The 23143-nt window shown below is 35.6% G+C and overlaps 1 protein-coding gene across 1 annotated transcript in view; it reads left to right on the forward strand.

The window, feature by feature from the left end:
* Window positions 1-23143, forward strand: part of SLC9A9 (solute carrier family 9 member A9) — a 540987-nt gene that overhangs the window by 41083 nt on the left and 476761 nt on the right. The window contains exons 3-4 of the mRNA XM_046003499.1: window positions 2167-2244; window positions 3799-3875. Coding sequence (XP_045859455.1) covers window positions 2167-2244; window positions 3799-3875 — 155 coding nt within the window. The remainder of the gene's footprint in view (window positions 1-2166; window positions 2245-3798; window positions 3876-23143) is intronic.

Here is a 23143-nt window from a genome sequence, read left to right on the forward strand (position 1 = left end):
AAAACAGTCCCACCTCCAAGACCATGATTTGAACACAAAATCTGAGGAAAATGACATGTGGAATCGCCATCTGGAGATTGGTACAGCAGCAGATCCAACCATTTCTGAGAAATTGTCTGGGTTTGGAGTTACTCCCAGAACTCTGATTTAGCAGTTCCTAAGCTTATAGCAAGTCTGAAAGGAACACAAATCTGTTTTGTATATACAAATAAATCCTCGTATGCTGCATGCCATTCTCAGCCTGCCAGTTTCATCTGGCTGCTCCAGAAAATATAATTCAATAGCACATTAGTTAACCTGCATGCAGGGAATGGGGCATTCTGATTATTGAAATGTTCTGGTTGAGTGATTACCCTGATTTTTGCAGAAAAACTGCTGAGGCAAGGGATTTTCTGTCCAAAATGTTTGTGCCACTGTACTTTTTTCTTCTAGATGATCACAGCTGCCTTGTTTCATTCCTGCAACACTCAGAAATATATCTCTTTGATAAAAACTTTCAAATATGCCATTGGTATACTTTCAAAGAGACCTCAGAAAAATAGGTCAATAATAGTATATCAGATAAACTTAGAAAAAAGAACAAACTTAGAAGGAAATGTAGTATCTTTGCCCAAATTTTACATAGCCATAACCTTCAAGGGTTCCTAACAATAGGGCAGTTTCTTCAAATAGTATAACTTGAAAAATATTTTATTTTCTTTACTAATAAATACTTAGAACTGCTTACTAGATATTAGGCAGCGCTGCAAGGGCTTTACAAATATTAATTGATTTAATTTTTATAACCACCTTAGAATTAAGTATCACATTACTATCTTCATTCTAAAGATGAAGAAACTTGGGGACAGAGAGCTATGGATGAACCCTAGTTGATCGACCTGAATGCTCACTGATACAAGCGGTTGTAGCATCCATGGATGAGTTTATAAGAAGAGACCTGGCTGAGTTAGGTAACTCCTACTTCCTGCACCCACCCCTTTCCAAGTATTTCATGAGTAATGTAAAGGGGCTGTGATAGAAAGGGAGAAGGAGAGTCCAAAGTGCTAAAATAGCACAGAAGAAACTGGGGAAATTGAAGTGGTTTTCAGAGAAGAGTAGCTTCTGAGGTGAGTTAGAATTAAGGCAAAAAAAAGGAGGGAAAATTAAATACTATAGTTGTGAAACCATGTGTCTGAAACATTTTGATGAGTACTATCATGGTAAAAAGGCCCTAGTGGTGAATAATAAATGACATTGTGTATGTGTTTGGGGAGTGGGGTAAAGAAGGAAGAGGATGAGTCTAAGTGAGATTTTAAGGGTTAGAAGAGTTTTATTTCAGACTTCCTAGTAAATAGTGGATATTTGATTTAAGAATCTCCATATTTCGGGGTGCCTGGGTGGCTCAGTGAGTTAAAACCTCTGCCTTCGGCTCAGGTCATGATCCCAGGCTCCTGGGATCGAGCCCCACACTGGGCTCTCTGCTCTGTGGGGAGCTGCTTCCTCCTCTCTCTCTCTCTGCCTGCCTCTCTGCCTACTTGTGATCTCTGTCTGTCAAGTAAATAAATAAAATCTTTTTAAAAAATTTAAAAAAGAAGAATCTCCATATTTCATACCAAGTAACTTTTTTGGGCCAACTTTAACATTTAAGTAAAAGCCAATAAACAAATATTAGAAAAATCCATTTACACTTTCAAATAAATTTTCCACAAAGTCTGGAAAATATTTCAAACTCCTGAATGGGATAAAGTAGGGAAAACTAAAACCAAATTTTTAAAAATGTTTTATATGGGGAAAGTTTAACTATATTCTTGTCAGAAGTGAAAATGTTTGGGCACTGCCAGAAAATTTCTTGGACCAGAAAAAAATAGAATGAAAACATCTGAAATGTGATAAATAGACAACTAACCAAAACAAATGTGAAGAGTTCTCTTTGTCCAGAGGGGTTTTATTGAATTGTTATTAGCTATAGAATGAATGGGCTTTACATTTAAAATATTGCTCCACAGTTTCATTGCATTTATGAATTTCTAAGTTTGCATTTTTCTTATTTTCATCTGTGCTAATTTAATACCATGTTAATATACCTCCTACAAACTTAGCAGAAGTGACCGTAACTGTACTTTTAAAGCACATTTTTAGTGACCCAAAGGAGTATCTTCCTAACTGCATTTTTATCTTTTCTGGCAGATGACATTTGATCCAGAAATCTTCTTCAATGTTTTACTGCCACCAATTATATTTCATGCAGGATACAGCCTGAAGAAGGTAAATATACAGTGATTATTTTCTTCTTTTATCAGTAAGTAGAGAATTGTACCAACAAGAATGAAAAAACAATTGTTTTATGGATTTATTTAATTCAAAAGGATATCATTATCTTAGATTAAGGATACAGATTTCTATCTGACACACTTAGAATTCTTCTGAATCTGCACTACCTAATACATTGATCATTAGCCACATACAGCCATTAAGCCCTCGAAATGTGGCTAGTTTGAATGAAGATGTTCATTAAGTGTAAAATATGCATTGGATTTCATAGACTTAGTATTTAAAAAGAATGTAAAATATCTCCATTATGTTTGATATTGAGTTCATGTAGAAATGATAATGTTTTGTATATACTGGGTTAAATAAGACATGCATTATCAAAAATCATTTTCCTTTTTTAAAAAGTTTACTTTTAATATGGTTACTAGAAAAATCTTAAATAACATATGTGGCTAATATTATATTTCCGTTGGACAATATTATTCTGGATGACTATAACCAAAGAATTAGCTGTTAATTGGAGAGATGTGGGATTTATCAATCAGGGTGAAAACTCAACATATCTTGCTAATATTCAGCTGTTGATGTTCATAGAAAGGAAGTCCAGTTTTGTAGCTTCTGTGCTCTTGCCTGACATTATTTAGGTACTGCCTGAATGTGCACTTTTCATAGATTAGTCATTCCCTTAATAGTTTAAGTGCTAGCATCTCCTGTACCACAGATTGAGGCTCCGGTGTGTCTGAATTTTGAGATGCAGAGGGAGTACAGTTGCATTTCTGCTGCGCACACCCCACCCCACAGACTCGTGGGGTTCTCACCCCTTCGGCCTGTCAGCTCCAGCAGCGAGGCGGCTTGTTCAGTACAGACCTGATTTTCTTGTGTACTCCAGGCTCCCTCTTGCTGTCAGTTCTAACTACTTGGCTCCCACTTACAGAACTGGAAGGGAGTTTTCCCAAGCCAGCATTTGAGAAGACTTAGAAGGCTGGATTAATTCAGGTCATCCTTCCTTATCCTTAGCCCCGATACTAGGCATTATTTTGTGAGATTTGTTAAAATAAATTGTTGTAGGTGGTAAAGTTTTGTTTCATTACATTCAAAAGAAATATAAGTCAGTGATCCAATAAGTCAAAGGGCAACTGAAATATTTTAGAATACTCTTTTTAAATACTAAAGGGATTCCACTGACAATAAAATTTCTTAAAATCTTTGTCTTCTGTTAATCATTCCAGAGTCCTCCATGGACATTACCCCAATTTACTCACTCTCTCAGGTCCAGCCAGTTCTGGCAGTCATTCTCTCATCTCTGCCCTGTCATTTTTTTTCTGGATGTATTTGTTCCCTCATTTCTTTGAGAAAACTCTGTCTTTTGCAGTATAAATTGGTTCAGCCTTATTTGTATGATAAAACCAGGAACTAAGGCTCAAAAACAAAATTTGCCTAAACAGTGAAGGAAGGGAGGGGCTATGAAAGTGCATACCTTTATTTTTATTTCCTGTTACACTAAGAAAATATATGGATGTATTATATGAAATATTCTTTTCTCCCCAGAGACACTTTTTTCAAAACTTAGGATCTATTTTAACATATGCCTTCTTGGGAACTGCCATCTCCTGTATCGTCATAGGGTAAGTGATGCTCAGAGTTCAAGTTCCAGGTGGCTCTGGGTCCAGTGATATGTGGGAGGAATCTCACTCTTCCTGGACTTACATTGACTGGGTGAATTGTCTACCTTTTTCTGAATATCACATCTTCACACATTTCTCTTACTCAGTTCCAAGGCTTATAAGTCTTCTGAAAAACATGAGCCTTCAAATCAAAGCAAACTGAAATTAGGTTTCTGGATTTTTCTCTGTGAGTTTTGGACTTCTGATTTAGGGGATGTGGATAATTTGGCTTGAGTTATGTGAAGCACATTGCACCCCCTCCTTTTTTTGCTTAATAATGCAGGTAAGCAACTGGATTCTTGTTTTCATATACTTTGCAGGATCCTACCTGTATTTGACAGGAGTACAATTGTAGCTATATGTCAAGAGTTTGCTCTCTATCGGAAAGTTTACAAGAGGATGGTCTAAGACAGGCATTTCCACATATCAGCAGAGCTATTTAATGCTGGGATAGCTTTTCAGTTGATACACTATAGAATGAAGCCTTGTTTTATTCTCATTATATTTTGTTGGTTATGTTTAAGCCCCCAAGTCTAACTATATAGACTCAAGCCTATGGCTCTTCACAAAGAAAAATATGATACAAAATGGTGAAGCCAATCCAATTCACTTATAATCCTATCTAGTACATTAAATCTCCACTGCAGAAAACATGTCCAGCTGCTATGACTATGATGGTGTAGATGTCTTAAGTTGTTTGATACAGCTAACTCTACCCTTGAATTTTACTGCATACAGCTGTTATAACCCTAATGCAAGAAACTGAAGCTAAAAATACATGCTAGTCACTTATCCAGCTCTTTCCTTATGAAGTATTTAGTGTGTGTCACTGGAAAACTAAGAAAGTATCATTACTTGGACCTGAAAGCAGGGAGTTGGATTATGTTGAATTCTCTGTTAAATTTTTATTGCTTTAAGCCTAGAATGACTTAGGCTACATTATATGAAAACGTCCAGCATAGTTAGGGCAGTGAGGAAGCTAACGATTGTAACACTTTAAGGTGGAGACTTTCAGGGATATAGATTGAGGAGCCTCATTAAGTCTGGACACCTAAGAGGTCTTTAAACTGTGACTAAGAGGCAAGCATGGATTTTATCCTTCTCAAAGCATAGTTTAGAGGAGAGCTGTTCTATTCTGTGGGTATACTGTAACTAAATATTCAAATTTCAAAGCTGGCAAGGGCCTTCGAGATTTGTGTAATTAAAGTACCCTATTCTAAAGATGAAGAAAGTGACATTTTGAAAGTCTAATTAGCTGTCTTAAGAAGTATGTTTGTGTACATGTGTGTGTGTGTGTGTGTGTGTGTGTGTGTGTGTGTGTGTGTGTATGAAGTAGGGCCACGGTCAGGACATAATTCAGACTTTGATTCCTGACTCAGCAGGTCTCACAATCATCCCCTCTTTCTTTAGCCATTTCTCTTGGATTTGCTATACATTCCTCTACACTGTTTGTTCATACACATTGACAGAAGTCTCTGAGATGTGTGAATAGTGTTCATCAGTTTCTAGCAAATATTGCTGGTTAGCAGTTCTATAATAGGATCTGAAATGTATAATAGATCTAAATTCTAAACTTGTGGACAATGCTGTTAAATTTTGGGATAGTCAGTTTTCATTATTACCCTGTTTCCTTTGTCTAACTCATTTTAAGTATACTTAAGTGTATGTATTTATACAATATGCTTTCACCATCATGAGAATTCTATAACCTATTTTTGAAAAAGAGCAACAATGTAGTGTGTGTGTATGTGTGTGTGTATGTGTATAATTGTGTATAATTGACTTTCCAAAAAAAATTCAGTTCAGGAGATTTGGTAAAATTCATTTACTGGAGTTGATGACCTCTTCTGATTTTAAGGCTGCAATCAATTGTGTTTGATGGAAAGTGATTTGAATAAAAAGTATAGCCCTGGAAAAACTTTTAGAATGATGTGCTTTGTTTGAACTGGCATAATCTCAACAACAAAAACCTGTAGGGTGCCTTCTTAATGTGGTCATTAAAGTACAGAAGGGATAGGTAGTTTTAAGATTTAAAGGTCTTATCCACCAAAGTAAAGGAAACCATTAAAGAGCTTTAGCTTGGTGGTGACAAGGTCAGATTTATACTTCAGGAAGGTCATTCTGGTTGTTGTATAAAGGAGAAATTTTAAAGTGGGGAAAAGATGGCAGCCAGGGGACAATTTAAGAGGCAATTTCCATAAGTTAGGTTGGAAACAATAAGGGCCTGGCCTGAGACAGTGGCAATAAAGATGGATGTGGAGTCATCAACATGTTGAAATCCTGAGAGATAATGGGGTAAGTGAAGGCAAGTGTATGGAGTGAGAAGGAAGTTACATGGGCATCAGCACGATCGTGAAGAAAGGGAAGAGATAACCACAAGGGACTAAGATGTATTGGGCCCAAGATACAGGAAGAAAATAAGCAGGACATGTGCCTGGAAGTCAAAGGAAGAGGGAAAGGGAGGGTAGATGGTTTCTAACACAAGGAAGTCAAATGGGACAGGAATTGGAGTATCCATTGTATTCAACCCCTTGGAGGTGATGGATGACATCACACTCGGCCTGTGGGCAGAAATAAAGAGAGTATTGGCAAGTCTAATAGTTTCAGGTACTGTGTGATGGGAAACAAGAATTTATTTTAATTTTGTTTTTATTTATTTTATTATTTATTATATTATATATTGTATTTATTATATTTTATTTTTATTTATTTTATTTTGATCTCCAGATAGAATTTCAGAACTTCTGAAGGAAAGGCACAAACTTGAATTCAAGCCAAACTGACATTTTTGCAAGTTAGTGATCCTCATTGTACGAGTCATTCAAACACACACTCAAACCTTAAAAAATGACTGGTTATGTTTTTCTGATAAATTAATAGTAATAAGAACAACACAACAAACATTCATTGAGTGCTTGATATGTAATATGCCCTTTTTAAAAGTACTTGGATTGTTTAATTTAATCCTCAAGATAATCCTATTAAGTAGATACTATTATTACCCTCATTTAACAGTTCAGATAGCTGAATTTTAGAGAGAACACTGTGTAAGTAATAGAGCTGGCATTAGTAACTAAGTAGTTTGGCTCCAGAATCAAATTCTTGATGCCAAAAATGTGCTTTACTTCTATTTACTATCATTACTAAAAAATAAAATGTAAGACTTTAAACAAAAAAATAAAATTGAATAAATCAGTTAATATTCACTGCATACCACATGTTTCTTCATTAGCCCCATAAGATTTCTCACAGATACGAAAGATTTTTATTTGGGAATCCCATTCAAAATGAATTCACATTTTTAAGAGGAAAAAGGAATGTCTGGGTTTATGAAGATATACTTGCATGAAATGGGCAGAAGAAGAGATTCAGGACAGTCCTAGATTGTACGGAGAATAATTTCGTAGAGGAGGTAGATTCTGAGTAGTCATTTAGTGGAGAGTTATTTAATGGAGTAGTCATTTAGTAGTCATATGTTGGATTTTCCATGCCATCAAGTGCCGTAGTCATAGTGGGTGTGGGGAATATTGTGTCAGGTTAAAAGCTGGAGAGCAGGTTTTGTAGAGCAGTGTTAGAGAGTGTGGAAACTGAAATGCTGGAGAATCAGCTGACAGACGGCAATGAAGCAACAGGAATTTATGAGAATTGAAGGCTATGATGAGTGATTATGGGGCATGAATGGAAACAGCTAGTGGGCTGTGGTCTTCTGTAGGTAGGGACTGGATTGAATCAAGCTACATGCTGTCTTTAGATTTGGACTCAGTTGCTTTATAGGAATTGGGAACACTGGGTCTATTTGAATGAAAAGAATTCTGCATTAAGTTTTATTAACTTCACGTCATTTCAGAAATCAGATGCAAGCCATCTTTTATATTTCATGACAAAGTTTAGCAATATCACTTCTGGCAATAAAATCAGAGAAGCTTTAGAAAAATTTTAATTTTAATTTTTTAATGTTCTTAAAGAATTTATCCACCTTTTATAGTCCCTCCCCCAACTTACCATTTAAGAAAAATCTTAGCTATACCTCTTTGGAAATAAAACCCATATATTTAAAATATTTATTTATTCATCTCCTCCATCTCTGCAAGATATTCCTTTATCTTTGGCTGTATGTCTCTACCCTTGTATATTACACCGATGTATCATCACAAGGGCAACTTACCTAATGCTTACTGGCAGCAAATACATTTTGTCCTTAGAACTCATTAGCTTCCAAGAAATGCTTCTCTAAGAGTAATGAGAATTACTCTTTTAGTTATTCTGTTAGTGAGGGATTAAAACAAATACCATAATTTCAAAAATACTTGGAAAAGGAGACTTGGATCTAACTAATGAAGAATGGGGTGTTAATTTTAAGAATAGCTTACTTTTTATATCTCATCCTGTATGTTATACATTGGCCTATGCTTTTAAAAGACATTGTCTCATTTTATTCTCATAGTACCCCTGTAAGGTAGGTATTATTATCCCTACTTTACATGGAAGGATGCTGAGGTTGAGATTTGCCCAAGACTGCACAATAAGTGAGTGGTAGTCAATGGCACACCCAGTCTCACTTCAAACACACAATCTTAGACTCTCCCTATCCTGCTCCTTTTCCTAATATGACACTTTATGTTTTTATAGTGCTTTGCAATTAGTAACTATGTATATCCCACAAACCATGTCCTCAATTATTTCACATTCTTATTTTATCATGATGGCTAACAATTATTAAAAATCTGAAGATTTAAGAATGAGCTATAAATATAATTGCAAAGTAGAAATGGTACCTGTCTTTTCCTAATGGAGGTAGTTGGAGTGATGATATGAATTCATTTTACTTGATTAGAATTGCTGCACTCTGGGTAGCCTGCTCTGGATAACCAGGATTCTTAAATGTGAGGTTGTTTATATTATTCATATCAACATTCCTCAGGAGTATTGATTTTCCCATTAGGCTTCTTATATGGATATGGTGGAAACTGAGCCTGACATTTAGGCTATCTTTCCATCAGACATATGAGTGAAGGGGCCTCATGGAAGCTCTTGCTCTGCCTTCTCATATCATCATGCCTCCTGACCTGGGTACCTTTAGGCTTAAGTACCCTTGGCACTGGTTCTGGACTTGCTACTGCTCTGTTCTTAACTAGGACAAAGTATGGTGATTGTCAGTTTTCTCAAAATGCTGATTCCTATACCTGGAAAAAGGAACACATTCGTTCATCTAAAATCAAAACCCAAACAGGTATAGTTCCTAGATGGAGGCCAAGCCATACCTCAGTTCCTTAAATTCTAGCCCTGGAAAGAAAATGACTTAGAAGAGAATTCTTAACCCAGAAAACATGGACCCTGAGTTGGTACACAAAGCGATTGGGGAGGCAGTGAACCTCCTTAGATTCTCCATGGATTTTTCATGGGAGATGGTCTGCATAGATTTCAACATTTAGTAGGATTTTCTAGGGAATTTCGATTTCCAGACACAAAGGACTAGTATGTGTTTTCAAGAGCCTGAGCAGAGATAGTTGGGACAGGAAGGATTTTACATATTGCCATATTTAATTAGAACTGAAGAAGTCTCTAGGCTGCATTCAGGGTGGTCATAAAGGCTGGAAATATGCATGCTATTATTTTATCATGTGTTATAAAATATAATAACAATAAACTAGTTATTTTGTTTTGTCTGTGTTCCTAGACTTGGTAGCCATCCCATATACATACCTAAGAGTGGAAATGCCAGGTGGTAGGGTCTACAAATGAACATTCATTTTTACAAAATAAGGCCAGATCATTTTCCAAAGCAATTGTACCAGTTTCCTCTTAATTTCTGGCAATCTAATAGGTGTGAAATGGAATTATATTGTGGTCTTCATTTGTATTTCCCTGATTCTTAATGAAGTTGTTTATATTTTCATTTGAAACCTGCTCAAAATTTTTCTCCATTTTCCTGCAAATTTTTGGGTCACATTTTCATTAATTTGCCATTTTCTTTACATGTTTCACATTTCATTGATTTTCCATATTTCTTTATATGTTAATCCATATTCCAAGTACATTGCAAATATTTTCTCCCACTTTGTGTCTTTTGCATTGAGTTTGTTCTTGATATCTTTTATTGAACAGAATTTCTGAAATTTAATGTAGTCAAATTTATAATTTTTTTTATAAAGGTTAGCATTTTTGTGTTTTGCTTAATAAATCTTTCTTACCCCAGAGGCAGAAGTATGTTTTCTTCTAAAGTGTTTTGGAGTTTTGCCTTTTACAGTAGGTTCATTTTCTGGAGCTGATTTTTTGTATACGATACAAAATAGACAACCAATTTTTCTTCTTGGGATAGATAACATCATTTATTGTCTAGTCCTGCCATTCCCCAGGATCTACTGTGCCTCTTTTACTATGTATCATGGTTTCTGTTTCTAGACCCTTAATTCTACTTGTTTGGTGTATAATCCATCTCAGCACTAATATCTCACTGTCGTAATTGCTATAGTTTCATTATAAGTCTTTGTATCTTACAGGATAAGGCAAAAAGGATACTCTTCTTCAGGATTACCTATTATTACTTTTTAACTTTTATAAATTTACTCTAGTGTATATATCTAGGAGTATATAAATTTATAAACATATTCTTTATACTTTGTTCATGTTGATATGTCTATAACTCTGTTTCTTAGTGTTTTCCTTAGGGACCTACTTGCACATGTGCACTAGGAGACATGTATAAAAATATTTGTAGCAGCATTGTTGACAATAGCAAAAAATTGGAAATAACTGTGTTTCAGTAAAAAGAGAATGGGCAAGTAAACCTGCATAACATGATATTACCCAGCAGTTAAAAAAAAAAGATGAAAACAAGTTGCTTATGATAGTGTGGATGAATTTCAGAAACTTAATGTGAGATCAATAAATCAAGTCCCATAGGACTACATGTAGTATGACAACATTTGTATAATGCCCATAAGTGATGAAGATTAAACAGTATTAAGCATGCATGCATGTAGGTGAGAAGGCTTATATGCGTCTGTGTAGTAAGGAGGGGAATTAAATACAAAAATTCAGCGAAGTGGCACTTACTTGGGGAGAGGGAAAAGAATGGGATGGAAAGAAACACATAGAAGGAAGAAGTTATTGGCAATATTCTGGCTCATGGATTGGAGTGTATTTTCAGGTGTTTTATATAACTTGCATGTATTTTCTATATATTCTCTTGTATATATCAATTATGTTAAAAAGAAAATAAAAGAAAAAAACATATAAAAGGAGCTACTAAGTAGATTTACAAAACTCTGCTTGATTATGTTGCTTACTTCCATTTCTGGGAAATACTGATTCTTTTACTGTTTCTCTTTGTGTGTTTTAATAACAACTCAGTTTGGCAGGCAGTAGCAGGGAGGCAAAGGTGCCAAGAGTGTACTTGCCAGTATTCCCCTGGTTAATTCTTATCAGCTGCAAAGCCCTGTATTTTTCTTCTCTTCTCTTGTTTATCTCCACCTTCTCTCTTCCTTTTTCTCTCTCCCTTCCCTCCCTCCCATGTTTTTCTTCCCATCCCATGAGACACTGACTAGGCTGCTGCTCTCTGAGACTCCATTTTCAGTAGGCTACAAAACAGCAGAGCTCAGGGAGGCTGTGTTGAGTCAGACTGGAAGGCCCCATGCCTCCTCTGTGCATTCATTTATTCTCTGGATTCGCAGCTGGCACGGTAATAGCTGCCACTGGTGTCAAAGAGAAAAATACTCCACTGCCCTGACACAGCCAAATAAGAAAAAATAATCTCTGATCTGTCAAATATAGCCTGAGCTGCTTAGCAGTGCTGTTTCTCATATCCATATCACAGCATGCATGGACTGTATTTATGGCAGCAGAGAGGAGAGTGAAGTTTTTGATAAAAAGAAACAAAAGGTAGGACGGAGGGGATGTGGAGAACATCAGCAAGGTAGCTTGGAGGTAAAGGAGTTGTCAGAGCCATATGGATATTTGCATTAGTCACCAGTCTAGTTCTACTATCATATCCTCAGCAGATGTCAGGGATGAGAATGACAGAACAGGACAAAGAAAAATAAATTCTGAAAGAATCAGAAAGGAAAGCAAATAAAACCTAACTCCAAATTAAGTAATGTTGAATGCCATGTAGAAGGAAAAAAATATGTTAGACTGTTAAGGTGAAAAAAGAAATGTCTACTAATGAAAGAAAAATGTATAAAAATTATGAAACAAATTCTTTCTGGAAAAAGAATTTTCCTGAGAAGTCTCGTTATTAAAGAATCTATACTAAAAGATTCTAGCTATGGGATTCTTTTTAAATAAAATATTGAGGTCTTGGAATTAGCCAGTTTACCTTCATTCTTCAGTACCCTCAAGCACAGAATCAAACATTTTTCTGTGTGTCCAAAATCTGATGAAAGAGCTATATAGTAAGTGTGGCTAAGCTTTTACACACACACACACACACACACACACACACACACACACACACACTCCACCACCACCACCACACCCCATAAAAGATTAAAAAAAAATAAGGGAAGTATACCAGTTATCTATTGCTTTGTAGTAAACCACTCCCAAAAGTTAGTGGCTAAAGACAACAACCACTTTATTCATAATCTTGTGGCTCAATAGTTTGGGTTGCACTCAGCTGGGCAGTTCTGTGGTTCTTGTCTGGGGTCGCTTATGTGAGCACAATCATCTGGGATCAGGAGGTTTAAAATGGGCTCACTCAAATGTCTGGCGGCTGATTCTGACTCTTGGCTAGCTGATCTGGGGACTCAGCTCTAGTCCATGGAGCCTCTCATCTCCTAGTAGGCTAGCCTTGTCTTTTTCCCCTGGTGGTTTCAGGACAGCAATCCAAGATGACAGGAACAAAAATGAAAGACTTCTTAAGGCTCAGGTCCAGAAGTCACACAATATCACTTTTAACATGTATTTGGTCAGATTATCACAAGAGCAGCCAAGATTCAAGGCATGGGGAAATAGGCTTCAGCTCTTGATGGGGAGGTATGGTGAAGTCACGTTACAAAGGTGTATGCATACAGGAATGGGAAAAATTATTATAGTCATATTTGTAAATAATCTACCACAGGAAGGACTTATAAAATATCTTCAGAGATTTCAAGTTAAGAGCTTGCATAGCAAATGGGATTCAGAACCTGGAATAAAACCTATGGCTACAAAAGGAAAACAGGATGGAAAAATCAAGTCAACCATAGAGCGCCTAACTCTTTGGCCTCCTCTGTGAGGCTTCCTGATATTCTGGAAGCAGTAACGATGAATTCTTAGCCTGATGACTTAAGTGACTTACTAAGACGTATGTTATAATGCTTTGTGTTTGGATATAAAATTTTTACGGAAAAATATATGTAAAGCTCGAAGAAGATAGCATGGCTCACTAATATTTTACGTTATTAAAGGACATTCATGGAAAATTGACTCTTGCCCAGCTAGAACAGATAATTATGGAGAAGTTTTATTTAATTTGAGAACATCAGTTGCTCTTTTAACCACCAGTGATTCAGAGATTGTAGAGGTGGAAGTATGGCCAGATTAGCTCTAAACGTGACAACATCTCTACTGAGGGTGTTTCTTTCATAGCTATATTTCCTTTGTCAGGGTCTGTCAGGTCAAGCCTAGTTTACATGAACATTCATTTGGCTGTTGGTGGTGCTTTGGAAAAGGTGTAGCTTTGGAGATGGCAAAAGCTTTATCTTGGCCACTTATTCACTTTGCTTCAATAGTTTAAGAAGAAATAAGGTTAAGAAACAATGCCACATGGATTTTATTACACAGTTCCAGAGTCTTGAAGAATTTCTTAAAAATGGAAGCCCATTGAATTCTTCACCAAAATATAAACTACATTATCCAAACTCTCAAACTTACCTGTATGGTCTTCCTTATTCTTCATTCCCTCCCACCCCCAGGGGAAAATCTTACCTGAATTTTTTAAATAATTTTCTCATGTTCTTTTTGAGCTTTATAAAAATATTTTCACACTCTTTGTTGTCAAACCATTTGCTTTTTTCCCCACTCACAATTATTCTAAAGTTCATCCATGTTATGGTTTTCAGCTATAGTTTTTCACTCTTATTGATAATATACAAATACGTGAATATTCCACACTGTACCTATTATTCTATGGACAGAGTTGCTTCTGTCTGTGAATATTCTTTTACAAGACCCCTGGGGCCCAAGTAAAAGATCCTTTAAGTAATGAACTTGGAGTGGAATTTGCAATACCAAATTGTCTTCCAAAGTGATGTCCCCACTAGCAGGTGTAACCATTTCCATTGCACCACACCCTTACTAATGCTTACTGTTGTCAGACTTTTTCATGACCAATTTCTCTAGCCTTAGGACAAGACCACACTATTTTAATTATTACTGCCTTTTAGAAATTAACTCTTGATATCTAATAGGATAAATCTTACCTCCTCCCCTACATTATTCTTCATATGTATCATAACTATTTGGATCTTTTTCTCTTATTATAAAATCTTTTTTATTTATTTTTTATATTTTATTTATTTATTTTTTAAAGATTTTATTTATTCATTTGACAGACAGAGATCACAAGTAGGCAGAGAGAGAGGAAGGGAAGCAGGCTCCCTGCTGAGCAGAGAGGCTCCATCCCAGGACCCTGAGATCATGACCTGAGCTGAAGGCAGAGGCTTTAACCCACTAAGCCACCCAAGCGCCCCTCTTATTATAAAATCTTATCTAATTTTTTGATTCACTGTGTTGGTATTTTGCTTAGAATTGCATCAAATCCATAGATGAGTTTAGGGACATCTGCCATATATATAATACTGTCTTTTACTTTTTAAAATTTGAGATCTCCATTTTATGTTTTCTTAATGTCATTCAATAATGACTAAAAGTTTTCACTCTGAGAGTCTTGCACAACTTTTATTCATTTAGTCCTAAGAATATCGTATTATATTATAAATAGCTTCATTTTCAACATTTTATTTTCTTAGTGTTGTAGTTGAGCAGTCTTGATGAGTAAGAAAATGGCCCAGTTCCAAGTAGCCCAGATCTTATAGTCTACGAGTGGGGCAAAAGCACAACTGCAGTGAGTGTGAGCAAGAAGCAAATGGTGCAAAGTAATCATAGACTTGCAGGATCTGCTTGAGGAAAGGGTCTGTTGGTAAGAGCTGTGACAAGGGAGGTGGAAGGGGTTGTGGGAGCACATTCAGGGAGCCAGGAGAGGCTTCTGGGGAATTGACGCGAACCTGAGATCTTAAACATTTATTTCAAAGGAGGAAGACAGGCAAAAATCTAGGAGAAGCCATTACAGGCAGAGAGGGTACTATGAAGGAGGCTAGTAGCAAGATGGAACTTCAGTCCTGCCTTTTATCCAGGGAGGCCAGAAGGAGATAAAGGTATGGGAGGGAGAAGTTAGCCCACGAACCCGAAACCTTAGTTGAAAGTTTGGACATGATTCTGTAGGCTGCAGGGTGTTAAATGGGAGAGGTTTTTTGTTTTGTTTTGTTTTGTTTTAGGTTCTCTCTGACTAGAATATAAAAATGGATGAGAAGAGGTTGAGGTAGTATGCAAGAAAGCAGTTAGGAGGTGTTGTTAGTTTAAACCCAGAGACTTCTTGGTTGGATCTGAAAGCAGATTGGGAGATGGAACTGACAGGGTATGGTTATTGAACAGATTTAGAGAAATAAAGGCTATTATGAATGCCTATCAATTTTTTGGCTCACTCTGCTTTTGACTTTTAAATCTAGTACAGTTAAGACCTCATATGCTGTTCCCTTCCATCCTTGTTTTATGTTCCCTAGTAGACTTAACCTCTTAGTTATGCCCTCATTTTTAGTTTAAGAGTCATTAAGAGTTAATGTATTGCCAGGTGAATCAATGAATTAACAAAAAGTTTTGAGAAATGCATATCCTTTCACTGACAGAGATAGTAGAAATAATAAAAGTTACAGGAGCTAGCTTTTTTGGTCCATTTTCTATGTTCCTGGCTTTGAACTTACCATTCTGCATTTATTGTCTCATTTAGTCTTCACAACAAAAATAGAAATAGATACATCTATTGTTCGATTTTTTTAAGTAAGAAGTCTGAAAAGATTGCCTAAGTAACGTCCAAGTTGTGACTGACTCCAGAGCTTGTGGCTGCACTCACCATTGCAACTTAAAATGCATTCTGGGCACCTGGGTGGCTCAGTGGGTTAGGCCTCTGCCTTCATCTCAGGTCATGATCTCAGGGTCCTGGAATCGAGCACTGCATCAGGCTCTCTGCTCGGCAGGGAGCCTGCTTCCTCCTCTCTCTCTCTCTGCCTGCCTCTCTGCCTACTTGTGATCTCTGTCTGTCAAATAAATAAATAAAATCTTTTTTTAAAAAAATGCATCCTTCAACCTGCAAGAGCATCAGGAACACCTGGAGCTTATTAATGTAGTCTTAGGTCTCAACCCAGACTTCCTGAATCCTAATCTGTATATTAGCAAAGCCCTAGGTGAATTTGCTATGTTGTACTCCCAAACTGGTAGGGAGATTTAATACCTTACTTGGGATTTAGTAAGGACAGACTCATAAGAATCAAGATAATTTTAACTTCCATTTCATCCATATTATTCAGGCATCTTTGAAACTAAACCAAATCAATTAATTTTATAATTTATATCTACAAGGTTTATATGACAATCTGTGTCTGTGCACATGTCTGGGTCAAATATTGTATGTGTATTATGTGGAAGATAATTAGTTGAATACTGCTAGGCACACAGAACCATCACAGTGAGAAAATGTTCTGTTCTAAGGGTTTTAGCACTGCCAGTGTGGGAGGTGCTCAACCTGATTTAGCAATTACATTCTGATGTCATTAAAATGAAATGGCCCCAATAAAAGGAATAGAGGTCAATCTTAACTACAGTTCTGAGATACTTTATTGCTCTATTTCACCCTTACTTACTAAATCCCACTGCATGTTAGTTAGCTATAAAGGTTTCCAATTGGCAAACTACATTATCAACAGGATCATGAATATGAATGATGACATCATTGTTTTAGCTTCAACGAGCAAATATAATCTTGAAGGTCATTGCTACTAGATTACAGGTACGTACAATCTTTATTTTCATATGATTCTTGACTCTTTTTCCTCTCGTTGCATTTTCTTCCACCAGTATGTGATAGTGATTTTAATATCTGTATGAATTTGACCTAATATTGACTGGATTTTTCTTTTTTTTTTTTTTGGAACTCTGTTCCAGTACTTTGTAAAATACTTTTCCTCCGCTTCTCAAAGATCCCATAGATCACTTGGTCCCCCTCTTTAAATAAGTTTTATAGCTATGAGAAGTATACTATAATGGTGACAATTGCTTGCATATATTGATATTTACTTTGTGCCAAGCACTGCTCTGTGCTTTATATTGCATTAAGCTCATTCATTAGCCCAATTTCCCATTAAAGTTTTTTCTCTTCATAAGAATATATGTTTATAACTATAATAAAATTTCCCCACTTTCTTTATTACAACAATTTTTAATTTTTCTTTAGAATGCTGATGAATTTAGCAAAATATTTTCATAAATATTCTTTTTTATAGCATAGATTCCTATTGAATATTTTGTTAACTTATAGTAGAAGCTTAGCATTCTTAAGAAAGAATGTCCACAAAGGCAAAGAATGAATCCTAATGTAAACTACGGACTTAAATTAAAAATGATGTATCAATATGAGCTTATATTAACGGATATGGAGGGTGGGAGTAAGAGATTATATGGATACATATTTTGAGAATTTGAATACTTTCCACACAATCTTTATGTGAAGCTGAACCTACTAAAAAATAAATAAAGTCTGTTAATTAAAAATGAATGTTCACATTATAAATTTTTAATACAACCTCTTTCTTTGATAGCAAATGGAACATGTTAGATATTTTCTATGTCCACAGTAGTCCAAAACTGTATAAACTGGAGATTTTTAGTTTTTTAAATCTAGGACTCTAACTCTTATAGGCTCATGAATGCCCAAAGTGCACCTGGCCTGTTTTAGTGGTAGTACCTTGGTTGACCAGCTTTGCAGTGCCCTTAGTACACTTCATCTCTATTGTTGTATCAAGGGTCTGAGGAATAGCACTGAAGATGGACTCTCATGGCTAGTGGGAAACTTTTCCTCTGATTAGCCTTACCTATCCAGTGGTCTCCTTCCCAATCCCTTAGAATAGGTATTGTGAGACCAAATGTCTTAATTGCCCAAATTAAACTTTAATTATTCTATTTATAGAATGGATATTAGCCCTCTTAAAGGTCTTATCTCTTCTCTTTAAGTGTCCAAACTACCGTATTGATAATTCATGATCGAATAAGAGATTTCATGAGCTAATCATAATATTGCCAGTGTTTTGTCAAATTAATCGACTGTGATTCAATAATCACATTTCTGAAGATTATTTTCTCCACTGCTTCTAACTTCTAACTGGCTTCTAACATATGTAGATAAGTTGCTGACATGATAGTCAGGGTGTTGCTTTTAATTTGCAGCAAAAAAAGGTATCCTAGGTTACAAATTTAAGACCTCTGCAGACATCAATAACCTGATTATTTAATAAGTTACCCACTGTGCTTCATAGGGCTAAATGCAATTACAACTTTATCCCAGCATAGAGAAATTAAGAATGTAGGAAAAGTAAACATTATCCTTTAAGAGTGGAAAATAAGTGGAGACTCATTTGGAAAGTGGTTATTGTGGATGTCATAAGCTTTAGGAAATAATTTCAAAGTGGCCTGTTTATAAAGGAAGGATACTCTGTTAGAAATATAGGCAAGGGCACCTGGGTGGCTCAGCAGGTTAACCCTCTGCCTTCAGCTCAGGTCATGATCTCAGGGTCCTGGGATCGAGTCCTGCATCAGGCTCTCTGCTCAGCAAGGAGCCTGCTTCCCCCTCTCTCCCCCTGCTGCCTCTCTGCCGATTTGTGATCTCTGTCAAATTAATTACTTAAAAAAAAAGAAATATAGACAAAATGTACGATTGTCATAGTTTTTTTCCTCTTCACATAGTATTTTCATTGCATTTCACACCATACAACATAGATAAGAACAGAAATTATCCTACTTTATGGATGAGAAAACTGAGTGTTAGAGAAGTTAAATTACTTTCTTTAATACTGTTCATTTTTATTTGTCAAAACTGGACATGGTATCTATTTTTTTCAAATTCTTAGATCTCTGCAAATGCTTTTCATAATGTGTTAATGACCTACTTCATCCTTGAAACCACTCTCCAGTTAATCACTCAATACAAGTTAAAGTTTGAGACTTATGATAGGTGAGATAAATAATTACAGTACATTACATATACTGTATCTATATACATAAACATACCTATACACACACATATATACACCACTTTCCATTTTTAATGAAGTGTTTTTTATATCTATTATTTCAATTGCACATTGAGTCAGATGAGATATGAGATTTCCCCAGAAACCTTCCCGAGTCAGATCTAGAAATGAATATAAATCCAGTGAAATTGTTTAGAACAATGAAAGTATAACTTCATGTCACTCTAAGAACCACACCCTGGTAATAGTGCTATGTTCACAGAAGTTCGGAAAACTGTATTTAGGTAATCTCTAGAGGAAATTACATACATAGAACCTGCAAGTCAACCAGCATTAACTCATTCAATTGCAGCCCAAAATTATACTTTTTGGGAGTTGTATCTCTAATCTTTTCTTAGACTCAGCTGATCCATTACTTCAAATGATGTGCAGTTTAGCTTGGCTACTTCTTCTTTTTTTTTTTTTAGCTACTTCTAATGAATAATTTTTTCTAAGGAAATTGGTTTTCCTGCTGGAAAAAAAGTCTCCCCAACAATTTTTCTCTTTTTCCTTCTAAATTTAACTAATTTTCCATGTATCCGATTAGCAAAATACAGCTATTTTTAAAGATATTTTCTGACATAGATTTCCAACCTTCCTTTTTCTCTTCCTCCCTGCCTCCCAGATGGATAAGGTTACAAGGGACATACGTAGGCATTGATATATAGTTCCAAAAACCTTCTCTTTCTCCATTTCTCCCATGTTGAAGAATTTCAGCATTTAATAATTGTTATGAGATTTTTGTTTTAAAGTTTCACAAAGTGAAAGGGACTTTACTTAAACCTTGAGTTGTTCATAGCTATTTGGATACTTTGAAATATATTTTGAATAGTGTTAGTACTCTTTGGACAATGAAGTTAGGAGAACACATCAAGTTTTTTACAACTTGGCTATAAGAGGAAAGACCATTACATATGCTGTTGGAAGTGCTGTCTACAGATCTGAGCTGGTCTGTGAACTAGGCACTACTAGAGTGAGAGGAATAAGTATAAACACTGAGAATATGCATTTAGGAATGTTCTCGGTGATTTTAAATAATCATTTTATATCTGCTTAATTTAATAATGAAGTATCTGGGCTTATATTTTATATAATGTAAAAATACCAGCATTTCATTTTTATTGTATTTTACAAAATTATCAGTGGCAATAGTTTTGAATAATAGTAATACTAATTAACTAGTTAATTATTGCTCCTTCACCACAGAGAGTTTGAGAAGCAGTACTCAAGGAAATCAATTTGAAACCTTTTTCATGGCAGGGGCATTTCAGACAGAAAAAGAAAATAGTTAGAAAATCATTTTTAGGCTATGGTTTAAAAAAATAATTTGGGGGGTGCCTGGGTGGCTCAGTGGGTTAAAGCCTCTGCCTTTGGCTCAGGTCATGATCCCAGGGTCCTGGGATCAAGCCCCACATCGAGCCCCACATCGGGCTCTCTGCTCCGCAGGGAGCCTGCTTCCTCTTCTCTCTGCCTGCCTCTCTGCCTAGTTGTGATTTCTCTCTGTCAAATAAATAAAATATTAAAAAAAATAATTTGGTTAAAGTTCACCAGGTAGATAACTAATTTCTCAGAACAAATCTTAATTTTATTAAAGTTCATCAGAAAATTACTCAAGCATTTTTAAGGGATGGCATTTCTTTTCCAGAAGAATATTCTTGATAAAAAAATGATTCTCACTCAATTAACTTTGCTTCAGATTTTCTTTTATTAGAGTCAGGGAGAAGAGGGAAGCTGTTCATTCAGTTGGATATTTGCTGCCTGAGTTAACTGCATTCCTTCCTTGCCTTAAGTTTTCCATATTGAGTAAATTTGTTAGAGGCAAATGAGCTTCAAATAACCCTGGTTGTCTAGTTTTCAATGAAAATAGCTGTTTTCCAGGAAGGGCCCAGTAGAACTGAGCTTCAGGCATGATCTCTGTGATGGTACACCACCATCAGCTTGGTAGGTCTGAGAGAGAGAGAGGGAGAGAGAGAGAAAGAATGAAGCCAGAAGGAGGTGAGAAAAATGCCCTTTAGTGGCATCTTTCGTACCTCCAAAGAACTAAATTAATTTATCTTTCACCAGGTAGATATTTAGTTCCTGAATGTGGTAAGTTGCTTCCCCAAGAGATAATTTTTATATCAAAGACAGATTTTAATGCTCCTTAACTGAGTTTGCAAAAATCTTATGATGGGAGTTGTTTGAAGTTTGCAGTCTTTCTAAAATAACAAACATATGTAGGGATAGATATTCCTCAGTTGAAGCATTCCTACCATGGTACCATGGTGTGAAATTCATTCATGTTGAAAGAGAAATAAAATGTTGCTTTTGATGATTACTTATGATTGTGAAGAATTCTAATCTAGAAAAATACCCTCCACTTTGTAGATTCTCTCAGACTTTTTTATTTTAACATCTAAAATATTTGAGATTTTTTGTTTTATTAATTTTAATTTTAGTCTTTTGTGTTCTGTTTACATAGTTTATAAAAATCTATGAAACTATAGAAGTTACAGCTATGAAAATAGCTTTTCTATTATAAATAAATAATATGGAAATATTATATATACTTTAAATGACATCTTACCTGTTCTCTCCCTTTAAAAAGGGAGAGTGGAGAAAATACAACAAATTATATTCCTGAGAATACAAGAGTTCACTTTATAATGCGTTGGAGTTTTTTATCATTACCTGCCTTGCTGTTCAGATTTCATGATATCTCACTAGTCTAAAACTGCACTAAGTCCATTAAATCACAATGAAAAGCATCTCATACTAGGGAGAAATGCCCCTAGCAAAATTTGGTATAAATAGAGACAAGGAAAATTTCTGGCATAAAGATTGAAAGGACTTTTAATAATGATTGTTAAACCTATTTCCTTCAAAGGATAGGGATAATATATAGTTTGCTATTATATATATTAAAATCATTTCAAACTGGCAGTATTTTCATTGAACACATTTTGAGAAAGCAGAAAAGAATAGTAAATTAGTTTTAAAATGTGGTCTTTAAGACTTAAAGAACATACATTAAAATTTTTGAAGGTGATAGATTTTCTTTAGAGCAGGTAAGGACATGCACATTTCTTCAATGTCCCAAGGATTTGCATATAAACTAGATTTAGAACACAAAACAAAACACTAATACCCATGCAAAGTTGAAGTCAGATTTTAGTAGTATTTAAAAGCACCATCATGTGTTATTGTTAAGTTTACATTTCAAGATCATTTCAAAGTTACAATCTCTTGCCTATTGGAAAGAAAAGTTGGAAGTTTTAAAAGAGCTGTTTCAATAAGCAAATGTGAATAGACATTTTGGTAAAATTACCTGCAGATTTCAGACTCTTGTAAATCCTAAACATGTGAAGAATGGCTTGTGGATTATATTAAAATGGGTGTTAAACAGGAGGGGGCAACTCTCACCACCTAGGAAGCTGAAACTCTATTCCAAAATCAACAGAATGAAATAATTATACACAGTAAAATGCTGCACCAACTGTAACTCAGCAGCCATTGGCTTTTATATTGTGCCCTCTGGTGGGAAAATTTATAAATCACAATTTTACCAGTTTTGAACTGACTCAACAAGGCTTGTTGTTTCTTATTCCTGGGCTTTGTGTATAATCGAACTTTAGCCTGAGGGAAAATACATGATGACTTTTTGATGCAGAGTTGCTTTAGGTATCAACTAATCTAACCTCCCAATTTTATCTGGAGGTGATAAATGATTTGGTCAGGTTTGAACTCAGTGAACTATTTATTATTCAGTTCTCCTGTGTCCCAGAGAAGTATTAATTATTGAATACCACTTAAGTCCCAGACACTGTATAAGCATCATTTCACTTCACCTCATTAACTCTGAATTTAGTCCAGTGCTTTTCCTCTTCATTTCCCTGTTAGCTTCAGGTCTTCCCAGAACTAAAATTACAACTC

The sequence above is a fragment of the Meles meles genome, chromosome 4, assembly GCF_922984935.1.
Source record: "Meles meles chromosome 4, mMelMel3.1 paternal haplotype, whole genome shotgun sequence".
Taxonomy (NCBI): Eukaryota; Metazoa; Chordata; class Mammalia; order Carnivora; family Mustelidae; genus Meles; species Meles meles.